This window comes from Coffea arabica, chromosome 10e (assembly GCF_036785885.1).
Source record: "Coffea arabica cultivar ET-39 chromosome 10e, Coffea Arabica ET-39 HiFi, whole genome shotgun sequence".
In the NCBI taxonomy this organism is placed as follows: Eukaryota; Viridiplantae; Streptophyta; class Magnoliopsida; order Gentianales; family Rubiaceae; genus Coffea; species Coffea arabica.
Window position 1 is genome coordinate 10,386,921 of NC_092328.1, and position 23,279 is coordinate 10,410,199.

General features: G+C 36.2%; 1 protein-coding gene and 2 long non-coding RNA genes across 3 annotated transcripts; 1 reads left to right on the forward strand and 2 right to left on the reverse strand.

Moving 5' to 3' along the window:
- Positions 1-4,826: 4,826 nt before the first annotated feature.
- LOC140015514 (uncharacterized) lies at positions 4,827-11,838 on the reverse strand. Its single transcript, XR_011822154.1, has 2 exons — positions 11,128-11,838; positions 4,827-5,425 (listed from the first exon to the last, which is right to left on the reverse strand). It is a non-coding gene; the product is annotated as an uncharacterized lncRNA (long non-coding RNA).
- LOC140015515 (uncharacterized) lies at positions 7,939-8,892 on the forward strand. The gene is made up of 2 exons (XR_011822155.1): positions 7,939-7,996; positions 8,641-8,892. It is a non-coding gene; the product is annotated as an uncharacterized lncRNA (long non-coding RNA).
- An 8,026-nt stretch (positions 11,839-19,864) lies between the features above and the next one.
- Positions 19,865-21,215, reverse strand: LOC113711916 (germin-like protein subfamily 1 member 14). The gene is made up of 2 exons (XM_027235158.2): positions 21,032-21,215; positions 19,865-20,572 (listed from the first exon to the last, which is right to left on the reverse strand). Exons 1-2 carry the CDS (start codon positions 21,150-21,152, stop codon positions 20,022-20,024), a joined length of 672 nt encoding a protein of 223 aa, XP_027090959.2. The 5' UTR covers positions 21,153-21,215; the 3' UTR covers positions 19,865-20,021.
- Positions 21,216-23,279: the final 2,064 nt, after the last annotated feature.

Here is a 23,279-nt window from a genome sequence, read left to right on the forward strand (position 1 = left end):
GGATACTCATGACAATCTGCTTTCCTTTCTTTTCTACTTTCTTGTGGGCTTGTATCTCTCTTTTGTCCTTAGCAGTTGGCTAAAATCCCAATTCAAATGTATCTTTCTTAGCCAAAAAGCTGTATTGGCTCCAAGATACCTTGGAATCCAAGAGCCTTATCTATTTCATACCCTTCTTGGATCATCTCCTTGGCCATCATGACTTTAGTTTTAGGTGCATCTGTCTTTTCTTTGCACACCCATCTAACTGATACAATATCAGCCACATGGTGAAGAGAATTAAGACATTTTCTACTACTTTCTCCACTCGAACCAGAATTGACAATAAAGGTGCAATCATCTTCGGTGAATACGGTAATTAACTGATTGTTTACAATAAATTTCAGTATCTAATGTAGCAAAAATGACACAGAATTAAAGGTGTGGATCCAGGGTCACCCAAGCAGGAAGTTGTAGACACTTTGGAAATCTATGATTTGGCAAGCAACTTGAAACTGAGCAGATCCTATCTCTAACACCAGGTCCACTTCACCCATCGACTCTCTCTTTACACTATCAAATCCTATTACTACAGTTGCTGATGGGCGAAGTCTAGAGTCATGAAGTCCAAACTTTGTAAGAGTATTTCACGGGCAAATGTTCAAAGCAAATCCATTATCTATCAAAACTTTGGGCAATAACTTTCCATTGCACCGTACTGAGATACATAACGCCTTATTGTACCTGATTCCCTTCGGAGTTAATTCTTTATCAGAAAAAGTTATATGATTGGAAGCCAAAACATTCTCCATAATATGAGCGAACTTATCAATCGAAATATTCTTTGGTGCTTGAGTCTCACTCAAAACTCTAAGCAGTGCTTCTCTATGTAATTTAGAAGTTAAAAGCAAGTCCAGAATAGAGACTTGGGCAGGCATTTTGTCCAACTGTTCCATAACCTTGTACTCACTTCTCTTCAACAACTTAAGAAAATCAAGTGCTTCATTTTTAGTCATAGATGACTTCAATGATAAAGTGTTCTTCCTCTCCTTTGGTTGGCCAAAAACTTTAAAATTGCCCATAATATTTCCAAATTCGGTAACGGTAGCTACCTCCTCCTTTGGCATCTCTATATCCCCAATCAATAGAGTGGATTCACTATAATCCCATGGTACTTCTTGCAAATTGTGAATGAGCAATTTCTCGAAAAATTCAAGTACCACAGGTTCTGACGATTCACATTCAAAGGGTGATAAGTCCAAGATGAAAGGATCCCTGCTAATTTCAGAGAGTTTTTCTTTCAGTATAAATGGTTTCTCAATTATCCCAACTACCTCAGCCTCGTTCATAATATATTGGACTGGCTCTTCAAACTCCTCATCAGTGGTGATAGCCCCCATAGTGCTCTTATGTTTGGGAAGAGAATTCTTGCTAATATTCGGCCCTTACTCGCCTCTCCTTCTTAAAACTATATCTCCAGTGTCAATTATTTCTTGAATTTTGTACTTCAATACCCAGCAATTAGCAGTAGAGTGACCAGAACTCCCAAAATAATAGGCACAAATGGCTTGAGAATCATAATCAATGGGAACACTCCTAAGATAGGTCTTAGGAGGCACAATATCAATCTTGCCAGCAGCCTTGAGTTGTTCACATAATTGGTCGATAAGTCGGCCCAAATTGATAAATGTTTGATACTGGTTTTGATTTTGAATTTCATTGATTTGGGTATGGTTATAGGTTTGGTTACTTGATAGAATGGGCATTGGATTATAAGGGAGTCGGGGTCGAATTTGCAAGTTTGGTTGAGAAGTCTAAAAAGGTGGTACGAGTGTACTTGTGTAATTTGGATGAGGACGAGGAGGGTTGACAGTGGTGTGGTAAATAGGTCGGAGGTTTGAGTAGTAAGGAGGTAAGTATGTATGGTGGTTTTGAAATTTTGATCTAAAAGAGAGGTCTTGATCCCACATAAAAGTAGTTTCTCCTTCCTTTTTCTTGAACTGAGGTTTCTTCTAGGATTGTTTTGATTTTGTAGGGCCTCCAACCGTACTTTCCGAGCTGACACATTAATAATTTTTCCTGCCTTCACAAACTCACCGAATTCTTCGAATTTGTTGACGATAGCTGCGAATGAACTACCAGTCATGCAAAAAAATTTTCAAAATTCGATGGATCATGTGGCTTAATAAAGGTGCAGACAATTTCCTCTTCAGTCATTGGGAGCTCCACCTTAGTGGCCAACTTCCTCCAACGTTTAGCATATGTCTTATGATCTTCTGATGGTTTCCTCTTGATTTCTTCAAGCGTTGTTCTTGTCAGCGCAAACTTGTAGTTGTACTCGTATTGTTTCACGAAAGCTATAAACAGATCCAACCAAGTTTTCATCTCTTCAGGTTTCAAATTAGAATACTAATCCAAAGCGTTGCCTTCCAAACTTTCAGGGAACAATCGCACCGGTAAGTTTTCATCTTCCAAAGATTTGCCAAGTTGTTAGCAAAAATTTTAAGATGCATCTTAGGATTTTCGATTTCATCGTACTTACAAAAATTTAGTAGTTTTGAAACCCAAAGGCAATTGCATATCCGGAAAGAGACACAGTTCATTATAATCCAAACCTCTATGCTTGTTCAATCCTTAGTTTTTTTTCATAAACTTATCAAATCGGTCTAACCTCTTCAACAGATTCTTATCAATCGGAGCAGAGGGTTTGTCTATCTTCACTTTCCCGTGAAAGGTGGTATCCAACATGAATGGCTCTGTGGCAGGGTGATGGGCCCCTGAGGGTTAGATGGGATGTTCAGGTTGATTTGTGGATAACTTTAAAAATTTGATTGTTAGTAGGGTTAACTAAGATACTGTTCGGGTATGTGTGTGGTAAACTTGGGATGGAGTAAGTGAAGGCACCCCCAGGTGGACTTGTAAAAGGTGGGGCAAAGGTGGTTTGGATGTGTGACATGTGAGGTGGTTGAATTTCTAATTCATGTTGATTATCGTCAACAGGTACATGGTCATTTTGGACACCGCCAGTATTATTTGAGACCAGTTGATCCATCATGCGTCTTTGCGCCACTATTTTTGCACTTAACTCATTAAATCTGTTTAGCATCTCATTCAATTAGGCCCCTAGATTTGGAACGTCCAATGAGAAAATCATTGCAGATCTTTCTGATGGCTCCAAATGGGAACTCATGTTTTCATGGTTTCTCGAGGCTCTGCTATGGGACCGTGTGATGATGGAGATTTTACGTGTAGCTATATTTGAAAGTACCTTTGTTGCTTTATGGAGTCAAATAGACGTGGAGAAATTCAAGAAAAGTGCATCCAAACGCTAGAACCAAGCAACCAAACTTGTGCTGTAGGATGTTTAAGTGCTGGCGAGCTGGTGATTTTGAGTTGAAATTAGACAGACCTGGAGACGTTTTTTTCGGGAAGTTTCCTAAACAAAAGTTTCTCCCCTTTAAACGTAGATGGTGTAGAAATAAAACTATTGCCCTAAAGACTATATTCAAAATCAGATTTCGGCCGGGAAGGAGGTTGAACCATCAACCCTGTTCCAGAATTTTCCAGCCAAAATTTTCTACTCCTTTTCTTTCTCTCTTCCCACTTTTCTCTTTTTCCCCTCTTTTTGTTGTTTTCCTTTTGCAGACCTTTTCTCGTCCTCCTCCTCCAAAAACCCCTTCTCTTTCTTTTAAATGAGATTGTGAGAACCCTGAAAAATATATATATAAATATCAGTTTGTATTTCATTTGCACTTCTTTTAACTTTTTAATAAACTTTAGCATTAATTTCCCTTGTCTGCAAATAAGTCCGTAAAAACAATTTTATGTGAAGAATAATATAATTTTCCCAAGATATGAATTTTCTAGACTTTGCTAGACTAAATTAATACATCTGGAGTTAGAATAATTTATCGCCTTAAAATAAAATGCTAAAATACTTAGTTTTCTTTATGTTAAAAATTAATGCTACCTGAGTAGATTAATTCTATAAAATTTCTTGAATTCCACTAATTAATCCTAATTAGTGAATAACGTTAAATACTAATAAGAAATTTCACGTTAAGACCAAAACCAATAACTTTTATGTACAAAATAAAAAGAATTGTGCTAAACTATTAAATTTCTAGTTTTGTTTCATTAAATTCATATTTCGAAGGTAAATTATTTCATTTATTTAACAATTAAACCTCTTTGAATTCCGATAGCTAATCTTAAGCGTTAACAATGATTAAGTTAATAAATGTTGATATAAATGGATAAACGAATATCAAGAACGTCAAATTTTCATATTAAGGTCAAACTTGATTTTAATAGTTTAAAATAATTAGGTAATAATGTTAAATGTTAATAGGAACTCTCGCGTTAAGATGAAAACCAATGAATTTTCGATAAATATGATTCTAATATATTAAACATGCTTAAGGCGTGAAAATTCGATAAATATATCCTTATCTTTCTTTGTTTTCAAATAAGTGCGTAAAAATAATTTTTATGTGCAAATTGACACCCTTGGATTAAATTATTATTCCACTTGACTTTATATTATTAAATCGATAAATTTCGAGTTAGACTAACTCTATTTCTTGAGGAATAATAATTGGAAATTCTAATAACTAATTTAATCATTAATTAATATAAGAATTACTAGGAACCTTAATATTCAAGTTTAATCGATAATTATTCGATAAAAATGGTTTAGGTATATTAGGGTATAATTAGGCGTTCAAATCACACTTGGGGGATAATTTTTAGAATTAAGTTGGAATTGAGAAATTAAGTTGAGATTAGGGAGCAAAGTGAAAAGACTAAAATACCCTTACCTTTCCATGCAAACCAAACAAGACGTCTGACCGCAAATCAAATCACATTTGCTATTACTAATTCTGTACGCAACCAATTCTTACAATCAAACCTCTATTCCTTAAACAACGGCACCACCAAACCAGCCTTTCTATCTCACGGCTAAAACCACAAAAACCATTCACTCTAATTCACATTTCATATCACAAATACAAACCGCAACTTCCTTTCTTCTCTGCACAAGTAAACCACAAACCGCTTCCTCTCTTGATACCGAGACACCACCATCACCAAGTCTCATTTTCTTTTCTGCACACTCCACCGAAACTACTGCAATCCCTTTCCACAACCGCACCTCACCTCTTCCTCTGCATTCGACCAAGAGCATCCGAGAGAGAGAGCTGCCTGGTGAGCTGCATCCGAGAGCTAGGAGGAGCGAACGTGAGCTGCCAGAAATTTTTCTGGTTCTGCCGTGAGTTGGAGTGAAGCCAGGGAGGAGATTTGCAGGAAGCTTCACCATTCTGTACCTTCATCTCCACCAACTCCAACCAACCGACCTCAAAGCCACCAGCTACAACAATTCCAGCCGCAACTTAGGAGCCAGGAACCACCGACTGCACTTGGCCGAGAGCTAGGGAAGAAATTTCTGGAATATTTCGTGTGAAGGATTAGCTGCTAACTGAGGTAATTTCTGGTCTAATTAGGTTGATTATTAGTTGAGCAAACTACATCTGAGCTTGCATGTTTAGATTATACAATCGGCTACTGGAATCAAACCATTAGGAAATTTCTGTTTTGACAAAATGTTGCTACTGAGAATTTGAGGAGATAATGCAACTCCATTTGTGTTTCTCTGTGACATCTGAACACCTAAGTGCCTTTAGCTGAGTGAAGACTTGAAGATTTAGACCATGCATGTTGAATTGTGCATTCGGATGATGTGTTAAAGCAGAGGAAATTTCTGGTTTGGGTTAAGAAAATTTCTGCCGAGAGATTAGCTTGATTATTGCAGCCTAATTTGGTTCAATTTTGTTGATTGTCGAACTGATTTCTGGTCTGGATATGATAGCTAAATTAATTCAGCAGTTGTGCATGTGAGATTTAAGTGCAAAATATAAGTTTTAGCCGTAGAAAAAAAATTGGTTTGTGACTAAGCAAATGCTGGAAGAGGTTCTGTTTTGGCCGAGAGCTTAGCTTAAAGTTTTGCAGCCTGATTTGGTTTAATGTTGTTGTTTAAACTTATAACCATGATTAGATGGTTAATAACAAGTTAATTAGGCTCTGCATGCAGCTAATTAGTTAGTTTAAACCAGAAAAATAAAATAAAAATGCAATCTGTTGCATGCATGTTTGTCCGAAGCTAGCTGTACAGAAATTCTGGAAATTTTGGGGATTTGCAGCTGTTGTTTAAGTTAAATTTTGAATTGGAAATATTAATTAGCTAGATAAGTTTTTGCATGACTAATTTGGGTATCTAAAACCATGTTTTAGCCGAGGAAAATTGGATTTATAAACACCCAAGGGTTGGAAAATTCTGGAATAGCCGAGAGGTTTGATCAGAAATTTTCAGTTTGTTTTCTTTTGGATTTTAAACTATTTCTGGATGATTTTAGTTACTGAATGAATTTGGTTTTGAAGTGGAAATTTTTAATATCTAGCTAAGTGTTTAAATGCTGAATTTGAGTACCTAACACCCTGTTTAAACCAAGGGAAAAATTTGATCTAAAGTATATTAGTTGCTGAAATTTTATGTGATAGTAAACGGTGGAGTTGGGATCTTAACTTGATTTTAAATTTTTCCCTGAATCTTGATGGATGGAAATGTCTGGAATTTGTTGTTTTGGAGTTCTATAAGAAATGTATGGATGGTTGAATAAAAACATTTTGGTGTTAAAAGAGAAAAAGGAGTTTTTCACAAGTGAAGAATGAAACTTCAGATTTTCGGATGTCCCTGACCAGTTTCAGTAAAATGCTCATATCTTGGTGTAGAAAAATCCGTTTAAGGCCCCGTCAGTGGCATTTGAAACTAGAAACATAGGCATTTGTTCTGTAGAATTTCGTATTTTTCCTCCATGTGTACTGCTGTCTGTGAATCCTTGAAGTAGACTGTTTTGGTATGAATGTCCTGTTTTCTTCGTGAAACTAAAGTTTGATTTGGATTGAACTTGTAGCTTACTTGTGGTTTAAATTCTTGATTAAATTGTGGTTGGAAGTGATTGATGTTGTCAAGGGCTAATGATTGATGAAGCCCTTGGCCATTTGAATGATTTTATAAGTACTACAGGGTGATGAAAGTTAATTGCTGGAATGTCTTGGAGGCTTTACTTTTATTTTTATTTGCTTATGATGGGCTTGCTGAAACCAAGTGCTAATGATTGATGAAGCCTTGGTTGATCATTTTATTTTATTCAGAGATGCACTTGTTGAAATCTAGGGCTAATGATTGACGAAGCCCTAGTAATTTGCAATGTGATTTTTGCCATATTTTGATCCATATTATAACTTCGAAACGGAATCGGAGCTGTGGAAGTTGTATCGACCTTGCGAACTCGAGTAACTGCGATCAAATTAATCAAAAATATTTTTCCAACTAGTATTATATTATAAAACTCCATATCTAGTGTTTTGCCTAAAACTTTCTAACTCGATAATTTCCTTTAACTCAAACTAGCCTTGATAGCTATAGTAAATAAGTTCTATAGCTTTTGGAAACTCTAAGTCTTATTTTAATTCCTTTTCTTACTTTAAGCTTTGCACTTGGATAATTAACTATAGGAAAAGTTCCAAAATATGAGTTTTACTAATTTTAGTGAAAAGCTTGGGAGACTTGCTCGGCAAGAAACCCTATTTTAGGAAAAATAGTTTTAAGGATAATTTTTGCAAAAGCCGTAACTTTAAAGAAATGTTCAAAGTAACTTTCTAACATTGATATTAAGAGGTTTGTCGAATTATTTCAGGAAAATAATTCTAGTTACCCTTTTATAAGAGAAGTGACTCAAGGAAAACTATAAGAAACATCTCTTCTACTTTTGTCAAGTTTTAATCTAAAAAGATTCTTGATTTTTCTAAGGGAAGTAAATTAATAGTATATTAGATATACTTCAATGACTATAAGCTTAAAAACTGAGTAGAAACTCATAGTTTCAAATTTTGGTTTTTAGGATATTTCGAGGACGCGGAATTCGATTCCCAACTTGATACCTGAACTTCACTCTTGGTGAGTGTCCCTGTCTGTTCTATGCTTACCTGTTTAAAGTACTTCCTTGACTCGATATGTGATAATTTGCAAAACTGGTTTTTGATCCATCGAAGTGAGCTGTGTGTACTTTATCGCACTAGCCGTTCGAGTGGTGACTTGTGCAAAACCATTTTTCTCCTGAATCCTTGATTCTAAATGTAGTTGCGTCGTTGGGTGAATCCCTCGACTTCTGTATCCAACTACCCTGAATCTAAAAGTAGTTACGTCGTTGGGTGAATCCCTCGACGCATGAATCTAACTACCATAATGTCGTTGGGTGAATCCCTCGACCAATCATCTACGGGTATATCTCGAGTATACTGCGTCCTTAGTCGGTGAGCGGGCCCGGGACCGGGGTATGAATGGTGACGGGTTAGGATTAAAATGAGTGGATCTACATGGACTATAAGTAGTGAGAGTTGACGGAGGGTCAACTACGATGAATGGTGGTCAAGCGAGGAAAATGGCTCCTGAGAGCCCCTGTATCCTACCTTGTGCTGTTATACGCTTTCCTAACTGTTCAATTTGTTTAAGTTATTTCTCGCTGTTTGATTTATGTGACTGCATGTTTTGGGGCACCACTGAGCGTTAGCTCACCCCATGTTTATTTGTTTTCCTTACAGGATGGGAGGTTTGAAAGTATTTGAACAGCTTATATTTCCTATGGTTGTACTTGAACAACTTGAATTTAATTTTCGGTTTGTAATGACTTCTAAGCTAAGCATTGTACCTTTCATTTTGGATTGCCACTTGAAGCTGGAAAAGTGTAATCCCTAATTCTAGTATTCGGTATGTATGTTTGTATTGGTATAGTATGTCCTTAACCCTTGCGAGCGACGCGCGAAGTGTTTAAGAGCCGTCGATTGGCTAAGTTATATGCTGTTATCTTTGAAGTTAATGTGGTGATAGAAATCGATTTGTTTCGGAAGAATCATTTTTGTAATAGCTTAGGTTAATCGTCGGAAGGTTTTGGGTTAGAATGCTTGTGTGAGTCCTGGCGAGAGCTGGGCAAACGGCCCGCCAACCCTTTGGTTCGTCTTAGGGGGAAGTGGGGTCGCCACAGAGATTAAGTGGTCCAAAACCCTTTTCTCAATGGTGAGGATGAGGTGGGTTTTGTTGGCTCATTTTGAGCCATTTGATGATCTTGTTTCCAGAGATTTCTTGATCATTCTTGTAGAGATGATGTGGCTTCTTGTACTAATATGCTTGGGGAAAAAGAATGAGGGAAAACACACCCAAAATTTCCAGCTCACATGTACTAGTTTCTGGTACAAATATGAAGAAGAAAAATTCACGCAGTCATTAGCCTAAAAAGGGTTTTTTAAGAAAAATAGGAGTCGCCACTTGATATTGAATTTAGGTGTACCAAGTCACCCAAAATAATAAAAAAATACGTAAACCCTTTTAGACGACTCAAGGTCTTTGAAAATAAGAGAAAATAGTTCGAGAGTCACATTTGAAGAAAGGGAAAGCAAAGATTTGATCTAAGATATCTTTTCAATTTAACCAAAAATAGTTGCGAGATTTAGTCGAAAATTTTTCTGATCTAACCTATAAACTTATCACATTTAGGGATTTCTATATGAATGCAAATCTAGATTTAGGGGGTATTGAGAGGGACAGAATGTCTAACTAATAAAAACTATCTATTACATTTGTCTAACGAATTACATTTTTGGCAAAAATAAAATCTAACTATTATATTATTTAACTAAATACATTTTTTAGGCACTTATCTATTACAATTTGGCATTTAAATACCTCCCAAATAATCATAAATATTAAATAAAACAAACTAAAACTTTAAATGAACAGAATGAATAAATAAAAGAAAAAACACTTAAAACATGCAATCACACATAAAATCACATAGGAGCACATAAAAGAATTTAAAATAATAATAGAAGGTACCTCCCTTGAAGTAGTGGTTAAATGAGGTAGAACTTGTCCTATTTATACTCTAAAATTAACAAAATAGTCAAGACATAAATTTAATTAACAATTTTAAAAAAATTGCAAACTTATAGCAAATTCACTTTATTATTATAAAGAAATATAAATAAACATAAAATTTCTAAAATTTACTAATTAAACGCATTTAAATGAAGCATGATTAACAATTGAATGAGTTAAACAATCATACTTAAGAGATAAAACTATTAGGGACCCAATTGCAAAAAATATTTTTGAAGTTAAATTATAATTATTAAAAATAAGGGTCAAATTGAATAAATGATAAAATTTAGAGACCAAAATGCAATTAAATTAAGGATGTAATTGAAAGAAATCAAAAGGTTTTAGTGCCATGATAAATTACTTAAAAGATTAGGGGCTTGATTGCAAATTGAATTTTCTGATTTAAGGCCTTTGGGCCATCTTGCTTCTTTTTCTGGGCAGTAACTTCCTTGGTCCAAAAGAAAACCCGAAGAAAAGGATGGGCTAGTCCATTTATTGTACTAAAACAAGGCCAGCTAAAAACGTTGGGCTTTTGTTTCAAAGTCTATGTCATAACCCAAAGAAATTTAAAGCAAATCCATTTACCAAAACCCAACAAATAACCTTAGCCCATTTCTTAAATTATTTTCCTAAATCCCGAAAAAAAAATAAGAAAATATTTAACTAGGTAATTTATATCCAACAAAATTATTTAAGCCTTAATTATATCCTAAATCCAGAAATAAATCACTCAAAGCATACATAAAATATACAAAAGAAGATCAAGGCTTGAAAAGGAAGACCTGATTCATTTTTGACAAACATTTGGGCCTTAGTATAATTATGCAAAAGTCGAGGGGGGCAAAATTACAATTTCCTAATTCTTCCATACAAGCTCCTCGAAGCTTTCTGCAATTCTAGAAGCTTATCAAGCCCAAAAACCGTACCAAAATAATTTCCAAAATTCGGACCTAAATACATAAGGCTATGCAACCTCCAACATTAACACAAGATCTCATTACGTAAACACAGGATTCAACGGAAGATTAAATACATGGACTGCAACATGAAAGAGAAAATAGCAGAGAAAAGAAACCAAATGATGTGTAGCAACTTTTCAACCAATTTGGCACGGATCTAAGCATGAACGAAAGAAAAGGAATGAACTAGGGTACCTCTGATGCTTTGTGGAGTCAAATAAGCGCGGTAAACCTCAAGGAGAACAGATCTAAGAGCTGAAACAATGGAAAGCAACTTTCGTCGAAGAATGTTCAAGAATTGTGACTGCAGCAAGTTCAAGCCTCAATTTGAAGGGATTGCAGCATTTTTTTTTCGAAATTTTTCTAAATGAAACTTCTTCTACTAAGATCCTAGATTACCCAGAAATCAAGATGTCCCCAACGAAACTGTATCAAAAGAGAAAATCCAGCTCTAAGACCACGGGTCGGCCTGCTTGTTTTTTCCGAAAAATTTCTGCAAAACCCTTTTTTTTTTCTCTCTCTTTTCTCCCACCTCAGATTTTTGTGCAACCGACTTTTCTTACCTCCTTCTTGCCTTAAAGCTGCGTCTTTTACTATTTAAACGAAATGAGAACCACAAAACTCTCACCTCTATGATGAGGATGAGAGCTGGTTTTTTGCTGGCTATTTTGGGCCATTTGATGGCTTTTCTTCCAGAATTTTCTTGATAAATCTTGCAGGTGAGGTGGCCTTTGTACTGGCCAGACTTGGGAAAAAAGCAAAGGCAAAAAATTGCAAATTTGATGCCTCCAAATTCCAGCTCTCCTTTGTACCTGTTTGTGGTACTAATGAAGAAGGTGATGAGTATGGTTCGAAGACTCGGCCGAGACTGAGACGACTCGGCCGAGTCGTCTCCGTCTCGGCCTAGCCGAGATGAGACCGCGATGAAACGTTTCCGAGATATGTGACAGGTCGAGATGTTACCGTGAAGGGTTGAAACGATCGAGTCACACCGAGTCATCCCGATATAACTTGAATTTTTATTATTTTTACTAATTTTAAATTTTTTTTATTTATCATATTTTTTATAATTTTTAGAATATTAAATATTTCAAAAATTCACGTCTCGCCGAGACCACGACCGATGTGCCAAGATCGACGTGGAACGGTCCAAGCCGCGACCGCGACCGCGACCGTGACTTTAAACCATGGTGATGACGCGCGCGTGGGGCAGAAATTTTTTTTTTTTTTTTGAAAAAATGATATTTTTCATTTTTGTTTTCTTTTTTCCTACAAAGCCAAGGAAATAATCAAATAAAGTAAAAAATGATTTTCTTAGAAAAAAGAAATAGCAATAAAATAAAAATGGAATAAAGAAGATAATAAAATTTTGGTGTCTACACTTGCTATGTCCAGAAATTAACTATATTGTAATTCTAACTCTGGATCAAAATCTGAACCCTGAGTTTTGCCAATTGTTTTCTTACCACTACGCTGTTTGGTTTGATTATCTATTTAACTTCTTAATTAGTAGTTAAAAACATTTTTAATTTAAATTTATTATTTTTCATAGTAACTAAAGTAGAAAAATTAACTCCTCCCTCTAGATTCAACTCTCGGAATATTCCAAGTCATTTTATTACTACGATTGACCCTATACATTTGCAAAAATTCGTCGATCAGCTACATGTTCTGATAGTTGTAAGGAATTACCAGCAGTATTGGGATCATTGATTGCAACACAAAAATCCTGCGAAGGGCTAGGATCAGAAGCGACAGCAAGGGATGAATGTAGTGCCATTGTGGCAATGGTTATGAGGAATGGAGCTCCCATAGTGATTATGGATGAGATCTAGTATTTCTTACACTAACTCTTTGGCTGATGGTTTGAGGGATGGGCAAAGATTTGACGCTATATATAGGCATATTTCATTTGACAAGTCACCAAGTTTATCTCTATTAATTACTTGAAGAAAATTAGAGTGCCTGACAACTAGGTGTGCAGGTTGGTTAATTCGTAACTTAATTAGGTGTGCAGGTTGGTTTTTAGTGACTTCCTCAACAACTAGGTACATGCATGTATCTAGCTGAACGCTTTTTTTTTAAAAATTTTTTTCTTTTTCTTTTTCTTGAATCCCCCCCCCCTCCTCCCTCCCTCAATGTTATGCCCCAACCAATCCGATCATTTCTCCATGGCTAGTCCTTTACTGGAAAATGTTCGAACTTTCAACGGGCACCTTTGCTTCTCTTATTGAAATTGGTTTGGGCAGATAGTGTACCATGTAATAAGGTGGGGCATGTTTTTGCATGAAATTTTAGACTTGTTACCACTCGATTTGTATTGTAGGAAAGCATGTTGCTCCAAATTTATAAGCCTATCTCTTCTTATGGCTAATATTCTAAGTATTCAATATTGTTTTTTCCCTTCCTGTTCCTATAGAAATAAAAATAAAACAAGCAAGGCTTATACCAATTGGAACGGTCTTCTATCAGTGTTAATTTCCTGATTGAAATTTTACTTTGATGGTAAAATGTTTGAAAAGGTCATGAAGCTATTCGTGAACTCCATGTAATTCTAGATATAATGATTTTTTTCTTTTGAACTTCCTCCAACTGATATCGAGTACTTCCAACAGATTCTAATGATATGGCTTTCTATTTATTTATATTGTAAGTAGGAGGTTTGAACCCAAGAACTGTTACTTGTAATCCCTCTCTCGATATGCTTTGTTTGAATGTTCTTTTTTTTTTTTTAATTTTAAATTTGTAGTCTTTTATTGATGAGAATAAATGTTACACACAGAGAAACATCATTTTGAAGTACAGGATTGAACTATAAAGACAACAAATGAACCAGAAATGTTTGGTGCTTAGTTGAAAAACAAAATAGCTCCATTTCTCCTATATCCTCAGCCCTTCATACGCTTAATTTTCCGAATTGAAGGCATTCCTAATCTGTCGAGGTGAATTGCTCCACGAGCCATAGTTGGGAACATGTGGAAGGAGTCGTATAACTTGAGTTGATGCTCTGGATGAGAGACGCCCACATTGGACAATGCATCAGCGACTGTGTTAGCTTCCCTATAACAATGTGAAAAACGATCAGGATCTTCCACGAACTGCCAAATCTGCCTAATCTCTCGTCGAATCTTCCAAGGGCAGTGAATACGTTTCTGAAGAATTCCAATTAATACCAAAGAATCCGATTGAATATAGAGATTCTCAAAACCCCAATGTATGCATGTTTGAATGCCAATAAGAAGAGCCCGGGCCTCTGCACTTAGACATGTAGTTTCTCCAAGATATGCCGAAAAACCAATCAAAGGAATGCCATGTGAATCCCGAAGAACCCCACCTCCTCCACCCAATCCTGGATTACCCTTAGAACAGCCATCGGTATTTAGTGTAAACCGACCGGTTTCCTTTGGTTTCCAACGAACAAGTTTGTACGTGACATAAGTGTGAGATGAATACGGCCAATCATACAAATGATAGAATGAATGAGCCTTGAAAACTTGTTTGAAATAAATTTCCACAATGGTATGGATTTCCAAGGAAATGGCAACACAAATGGCGGGCGATCTCATATGGACATCCTCAAATAATGCTTTATTTCTTGCTTTCCAAATTTGCCAACATACTATACTGGGAAGAATGCGTCCAATGAATCGCTGTATCTCTGAATCATATGAGTGCAACCACCAACTCACTATACGGGAGCGTAAAGAAGAGCCTGGAAAAGTCAATCCACATGAAGCTCCAAAATAATTCCAAACTGTTGAAGCTATATGGCCTTTGGAAAATAAATGTTCAATTGACTCCTCAGATGCGGAATCGCAGCAGAAACACTTTGATGGTAAATGTAAACCAAGTTTACATAACCTATCCGGTAAAGGCAGCCTCTCCAGCAACAATCTTAACATGAAGAATGAAATTTTGAGTGGGATCTGAGGATGCCAAATGCTATCAAAAACCATAGACTTGTTTCGTGCTTGCCTAATATCCCGGAATGCTGAAGCTAGAGAGAAATTTCCAAATGTTGTGGACATCCAAATGACTTCAGCTTTACCCCAGTCTTCCGGGACTGGATGCTCTAAAATAGAGGGAACCAGATTCGTCGGCAATGTCTGATATAATCTAATCACATCCCAGTGTCCATTGATGATAAAATCACCAAACGACAAATTAGAGACAACCGTCGTACGGAGAAACAAGGCACCCCCACCCAACCAATTGTCGTACCAAAAATGACAGGCTCCGTTTTTTATATCCCATAGCATAGATAGCTCCACTTGTCAACTTACATTGACCATCCTTCTCCAGATTGCGGAGTCTATTGACCTGATTTCTACCTGACAAGGATGTAGTAGTCTACAATACTTAGCTTTCATGAACGAAGCCCACAACAAGCATCCCTTTCTGAAGTTCCACCAAAGCTTGAATGAGAATGCTGTGTAGATGTCCTGTAACCTCCGGAAACCAACTCCTCCCTCATCAACCAGATAACACATCTGAGACCACCGTATCCAGTGAAATTTAGACTCCTCAGAGGATGACCCCCATAGGAAGGTCGAGAAGGCTTTTTCTATAGTTCTAAATACCTTACCCGGGATAACCGCTGCTGACAACAGATGTACTGGCATCGTTGCCAACACATGTTTGATTAGAACTATTTTGCCTCCAAGAGAAAGCATCCTTGATTTCCATGACCTTATTCTCCCTAGGATAGATTGGCAAACTTCCCCAAAATATGATGATTTACATCTGCCAAAGTAGAGGGGGAATCCCAAATAACGTATCGGAAATGGTTGATAATTAAATTTGGTGATACGTTCAATCACCCTTCTTCTTGCCGGTGATATCGAGGGATGTACTAAGTAGCAACTTTTCAGCACATTTATCAATTGTCCAGAACACCTTTGATACGCATCTAGCACTTGCATGATAAGCTTTAGAGAATAAGAGGATCCATTTGAAAAAATTAGAATATAATCCGCAAAAGCCAAATGAGTTATAGTAGGACATGCAAAGGGGACTTTGAAACCCACAAACCCCGATTGCATAGCAAGATTATTCAATCCTCTAGATAACACCTTAGCTCCTATAATGAATAAATCAGGCGATAATGGATCACCCTGACGTAGGCCTCGTGTAGATTTAAAGAAACCATGCGATTCCCCATTTATAATGATAGAGAACCAGACATTGGAGATCAATCGCCAAACCAAATCAATGAATCTTTCTCCAAAGCCAAATCTCCTGAGAACACCAATGATATGATCCCATGCCACTCGGTCATATGCCTTAGACATGTCCAGCTTCATTACCACATTACCACCTCTAGTCTTTTTCCCAATACCCGACACTACCTCCTGTGCTAGTAAAAAATTTTCTGTTATATTACGGTCCTTCACAAAGCCTGTCTGCTGGGGCGAAATAATTTTGGGCAATAGAGAAGTCACTCTATCAGCTAAGATCCTGGATAACAATTTGTTGAAGAAGTTACACAGACTGATTGGCCTATAATGAGAAAACTCCTGAGGATTTGGTTTTTTGGAATTAATACAATTGAGGTAGAGGTGATAAATCGAGGCAACTCTGCCCCACAGAAAAAGCTGAGAATTGCCTTGTAGACATCTTGGGCAATAATTTCCCAGGCGAATGTAAAAAATTTGCCTGTGAAGCCATCGGGGCCAGCAGCACTATCCCCATCCATTGACTTCAGGACTCGATGAATCTCTTCAATCGAAGGCACTTCTTCCAATTTTCTATTTTCCTCTTCCGATATCATGTGCGGAATCATATGTCGCATATCAGAAGATGACTCAAGATAGCCAGTGAAGAGATCAGAGAAATATGATATGGCCTCAGTTGCTATATCAGCATTGGTGTCCACCCAAACTCCGTTTGACTTTTTGATTCGGTGTATCATTCCTTTAATCCGTCTCTGTCTTACAACCGCATGGAAATATTTTGAATTGCGATCTCCCTATTTAAGCCATTTTGCCCTGGCTTTTTGGCTCCAAAATTGCTCTTCTATTGACAATGCATTCCGCAACTCTGCCTGAGCCTTACTGAGCTCAACCTGAAATTCCTCCGATGCATATTGATCCATCGATTCTTCTGCTTGTTTGACCACCACTTCCACAGAACGTACAGCATCAAATATATTCCCAAAATGTTGCTTGTTCCATGTATGAATAGCCCTCCTCGTTGCCAATAATTTAGAGCACAAAACACGTAGCGGAGATCCACTCACATCTTGATTCCAAGCCCGTCGAATCACATCCAATAGTTCTGGTTTGCTCGTCCAGACATTCAAAAATCTGAAAGGTCGTGGACTATTGTCTGATCGATCAGAAAAAGTAATTTTCAATGGTGCATGATCCGAGGGATGTCTTGGCAGATGGAGTACAGAAATCACGTCTGAGAGATCAAAATTTGATTTGACAAATTTGCCCTTAAAATAAAGGGAGTAGTCAAAAACATCTGTTAAAAATACTTCGAAATTACTCCTTGGTGCAAGAGAGTTAGCTATGAGAAGCAGCCAGAAATTCAATCTTAATTATCCTTTTTAAGATTAGATCCTCTGACTAAATATACTTAGTTGGATATGCAATAATGAATAGAGCATTAACTTGTTCCAAACTCAAAGGTTTTGTGATAAAGGGTACTATCCCAGGCCATTCTATTTTTCCATATCACCTAGTCAAACCCTATTTATTCTAGGAGTTAAGAAGTTAATATTCATGCACTTCTGCCCACTGTAAATCCCGATAAATTTTGTTCCACAAATAATCTCATTTGCAAAGTCTTCTTAATATTCAGTTAGTGGTGTTGGTTGATTCAAAAAGGTCATGATTGCAACTTAAACTCCAATACTAATCCAGCTCTAATTCTAGGTAATCATTTATCATGACCTGGTTTTTGAAAATATGGAAAGTAGTTAATTCCAACCACGTAATTGAAAAATCATTCACTACCAGACTGACCAGAGGAATTTCTTTGCCTCTTTCCTGAAAATGATATATGTACTTCCGTGAAGGATAAGGGATGCTCCAAAGTCTTTGTTACTAGTTCAACTAGACGAATAAATATCTCTTGCCTTTTCCTAGGATAAGAATAGATAGATGCAGGAAAGACTTGATCCCTGATTATCTATATACATTTAAAATGATATTTGAAATTGATTTAGATTTTAATATGGTATAGTCACAGGTGGCGTCTTAAATTCCAAATTAGAAGTTGTAAACAATTAACTAAAAAGGTAATTAGTTTTGTTACAAACCTGATTTAGTTATCTTCATCGACTGGATTTGGATCGCTTGACCGGACGGCCTTTGTAGTCCACGCTTCTTCAACGATGTCGAAGAGTTTCAACAGCCTCCGCGGCTGTAGAGACAGTGTTCATGATTCAAGTCTCCAGCCAGCCGCCAATGGAGGTGCAGTTTTCACGGGCGTGTGGAGCTAGCCGAAGAGCTTTTTCTTTTTTTTTTTGGGGCTGTTGGTTTAATTTTTTCCACTTGTTATTGTTTCAAATGGTAAGCTGGATGTTGAATTTGAATCGTGCCACAGAAATTGTGGTGTTTGCGTGCTAACTATTACTTTTTACTGGTTGAGCTTTTAGAACTTCAATTCACTTAAACTCGAATTCAATCGAGTCTAATAGAATTGAATTGAACTTAATTGAGCTCACCTAATAAAATTTTTTATTTTATATATGATTTTAAACGAAGAATATAATCAACATTTCATAATAATAAATAAAAATATAGAATTTAAATAAATAATTGGAGGAGGAATGGATTGGGTGGTATCGAAGGAGGAGTGTAAGAAAAATGTTCTAAATTCAAGACCTTCCATTTATACACTAATGTATATATTGAAACCTCACGAGTTTTTTTGATCGAACTACTCGAACGGGTGATTTGTTGTTAACCGCCCCTAATGATGATGTTGAACTTTGCCCTTTTTGGTGTAAGGTGGACTTTGTGCTTATTTGCTTTGTCATAAATCCATCAACCCAAAAAGAGTAAAAAAACAGAAGACAAACCTAATGAAATGTTATTTGTATTGAACTTTGCCCTTGTAGAGGTAAGTTGGACTTTGTGCTTATTTGGTTTGTCGTGAATCCATTCTTAGACAAAGTTGAATATTCATTCTTAGACCTGAGAAGTACCTACGTCATTTCACTCTGGGGCTTATTCCTTATACCTATCAGAGAATGGCTGGGCGATGCTATGGCAAACTGAGCAACAATCCCTACGTCAATTTAAAATTTCTTTTATGTGTCAATTCAATCTAAAATTTTTTCCTTTTTCCTTTGTGTTCTTCAATTACCGCTACAAAAATAACAATTAAATTTCTTAATAATGATGACTAGCCAATATTTGTCTTTTTTTGCCTCTTTGATAATTGCCCAAGAATTCGGCAATTCGCAAAACGGTACCTGAGTTGGTTTTAGAGCGTCGTGACACAAGCATTAGGCATTCTAGCCTAGCCTTGCAGCACGGTTGCATGTTATGTTTATCGCTGGGAATTTGACACAGGACGAAGGATGTGGGCAGACACTAGGCGGTTCCTTCTTTGAAGAAGCACAAGCAATATATATTCCTGTTTATATACAAGCAATATATATTCCTGTTTATATACAAGCAATATATATAGCCTTAGAAGTATCAAAAATATTTTGACATGATAGACCCTAACTAAATGTTTACTGAGAAACAGAAGAGATACCTATATTGTTTAGCTAACTTCTTTTAGTCGATTTTGTAGCGAGTTATCTGATGCCGATTAATTTACGTTTGCCAAATTTTAATAATTCAGTCCTCTACCCGAACAATGTCGAAATCAAGTCGAATCAGTAAAACTCACCAAGGTCATTATTTTCTAACGCTGTCATCTTCATTTTTTCTTCCATTTCAACAAAAATAACTTGAACTAAAAAGGAGAGATTAACTTATTTAATAACATATCACTTTATGCTCACACATATAACACAGTTTTATGATATTATCATATCAATCTTTGCAATGCCCTGTGCATACATTGCACAAAAGTCATGCTAGTAGAATTTAGGACAAGTCCATGGATCCTTTCGAGTTGTCTCAAGAAAACTGTGCCTCAAGAGCGTCAATGACTTTCTTGTCAACTTGGAATGCCTTAGTAAGAACACCTAGAGAAATGGGGGGCTCTGTTCCAAAGACTACATTTGCAATAGTATTGACCCCTGGATTTTGGCTGCTAAAAGCGGAAAATGCAAGAGCCTTCGTCTTCCCAAGATTTTGTATGAAGTGAACCAGACCTTGTGGGAACACAAAAACATCTCCTGGATTCAAGACTTTGGTAAAAAGGCGATTTTTCATGTTATTTGGTGGATTTGAAGTGACAAAACTAGCAGCCAGAGTGCCCTCTACCGCAAATATGACCTCGGTTGCACGCGGATGAGTATGAGGTGTGTTTACACCATAAGGAGCGAAGTCGATACGAGCTAGGGAAATTCCAAAAGTGTTGAGCCCTGGTAGATTGTCGACAAGCACACGAGTGACATTAGAACCAACTGGATTGTTTGTATTTCCAGGTATGTTAAATCCGTGGAAGAAGAAATCGTTGGCATTCACAACCTTTGGATCCTTGCAAATCTTTCCGTTCACAAACACTGCATTCAAAAAACTAGCTGTTAATAATGTGACAATGCGGAAAAAACAAACCCACGATGTTGTGAAAATAATAATAATACTTCATCCGTCTCATTGAAAGTGTCAAACTTTCCATTCTATTTTGGGATATCCTAAGACAATTGTTATGTTACAAAAGTCAAAACACATTTTAATCTCTCTTTCCAATATGAATTTTCTTTCTAATCATATGCATGTTACCATTTAAATTTAAATTTTGAATTTGTGGGGGTAAAATTAAAAAGAGAAGCACAATCATCACAGTCAAATCACTATTCTTAAAAGGTTGGATTCTCCAAACATGACTAAATAAATAGAACGGAGGGAGTAGTAATAAAGAGAGAACTTAAAACTCAAGCCAAAACATGACAGGACACGAAAATTGTACTTAGAAAAAGAGAAATGTTTTGCAACATTCTCTGATAGGTATAAGGAATTACCAGCAGTTTTGGGATTATTGATTGCAACACAAAAATCCTGCACAGGGCTAGGATCAGAAGCGATAGCAAGGGATGAAAATAGTGCCATTGTGGCTATGGTTATCAGGAATGGAGCTCCCATGGTAATTGTGGACGAGATCTAGTATTTCTTACACTAACTCTTTAGTTGATGGTTCGAGGCATTTGGGCAAAGATTTGAAGCTATATATGGGCATATTTCATTTGACTATTCGCCAAGTTTATCTCTATCACATGAAGACAATTACACCTGATTGACACCTAGGTCTACAGGTTAGGTTGGTGACTTTTTATACTTAAATATTAAGTCACAGCAAGATGAATCTTTTCTCAACAACTGAGTAGATGCATTTATCTAACCATCAGCCTTAGGCTGATGGCCACCACCAAGTCTTTGAGGCTTTGGTGGGGTGGGAGGCAAGGGTTCAATATCTTGCCTCCTACCAATTTGCCACATTTGTGCCACCATCAATTTATCACGCATCCGTCTGGTCCGGTGGTGGTTCTGTTTCCATCGGTCCCCCATAGATCTAGTTGGGTCTCCCCCGTAGTTAGATTAGAATAGCGTAGGAGTAGAAGTAGGGTTAACAATTGACCAAAAAAAAAAAAAAAGTAGATGCATTTATCTAGCTAACATTCTGAGCATTCAATATTGGTTTTTCCCTTCCTGCTCCTATGAAAAAAAAAAAAAAGAACAAGAAAGGTATATACCAATCGGAACGGTCCCCTATCAGTGTTAATTTCCTGATTAGAGTTTTACTTTGATGGCAAAAAGTTTGAATTGTTCGTGATCTAATTTTTGAATTCCTCGTAAGGTCTTCCAACAGGTACTAGTGAGATGCTATCTTTGAATGTTCTGAATACAACTAATACTTTGAACTTACTCCTTAGAGAGCCTTGATTGATGCTTAATTTTACATTATTTTTGAAGGATATACATAAGGTATTATTGAAAATAGACTGCTATTACAAAAACTTAATTTTACATGTACCACTCCATTTCCTCTTAGAATTCTGCAATCAACTGTCACCTGTGGATGATTTGGTGCTTTTTTTTTTAACCTTCCATATTTTTTAGCCGTTAAACGAAAATAATTCCCAAGAAGAATAGTGTGGTAAATTCTAAAAAATTAGCTACGAGGAGCAGCCAGAAATTAATCTTATCTTTTTTAGATTTAGATACCCTCACAAAATATTTTTTTTATTAAATAAAAGTTTGGGTGGATTCGAATCCTCTAACTAAATATACTAAGTTGTATGTGCAATAATAAATTAGAGCACTAATCTGATCCAAACTCAAAAAAAGGTTTTGTGATAGAACGTACTATCCAATGCCATTGTAATTTTCCATAGCACCTAGTCAAACCTTACTAGGAGTAATTGTTTCTAGAAGTTAAGAAGTTAATACTCATGCACTTCTACCCATTATAAATCCAGAGAAATTTCGTACCACAACTAATCTTGTTTGCAAATTAAGTCTTCTTAATATTCAGTTAGTGGTGTTAGTTGATTTGAAAAGGTCATGATTGCAACTTAAATACCAATACCAATCCAGCTTTTAGGCGATTACTTTTCATGACCTGGTTTTTGGAAATACAGAAAGTACATTAATTCCAGACTGGCCTGAGGTACTTCTTGAAAAGGATATATATATATATATATATATATATATATATATATATACTTACGTGTTAAGGAAAAGAGATGCTCAAAAGCCCTTTTTACTAGTTCAACTAGAGGAATAAATATCTCTTGCATTTCCCTTGGATAAGAATAGATGGATGCAGGGAATACTGGATCCCTAATTATCTATATAAATATACAATTAAAATGATATTTGAAATTGATTTAGATTTTAATCAGGCATGGCCACAGGTAGCGTCTTAAATTCCAAAATTAGTAGTTGTAATAAACCTGATTTAATTAGTAAGGTGATGTCCTAATAAGTAGGATTAATTTGTGTCAAGTTCCCTATGATATGAAAAACAAAATCATTTCACGTACACAAACAATTATAAAACTATTAGAAAAAAGAATATCACATAATTTTAAAAAACAAAATTTTGAATTTACTTAATATCCTTAGATTTATATTCAGTAGAAGTGAAATATTTTGGAAACTCAGCTTCCCAAAAAAAAAAATGATTTCATTGTAGAAATGTGTGACATGAGAAGTCTAGGCAGGGAAAGGAAGAATAGAGAAAAATGAAGATAAAGGTAAAATCAAAAC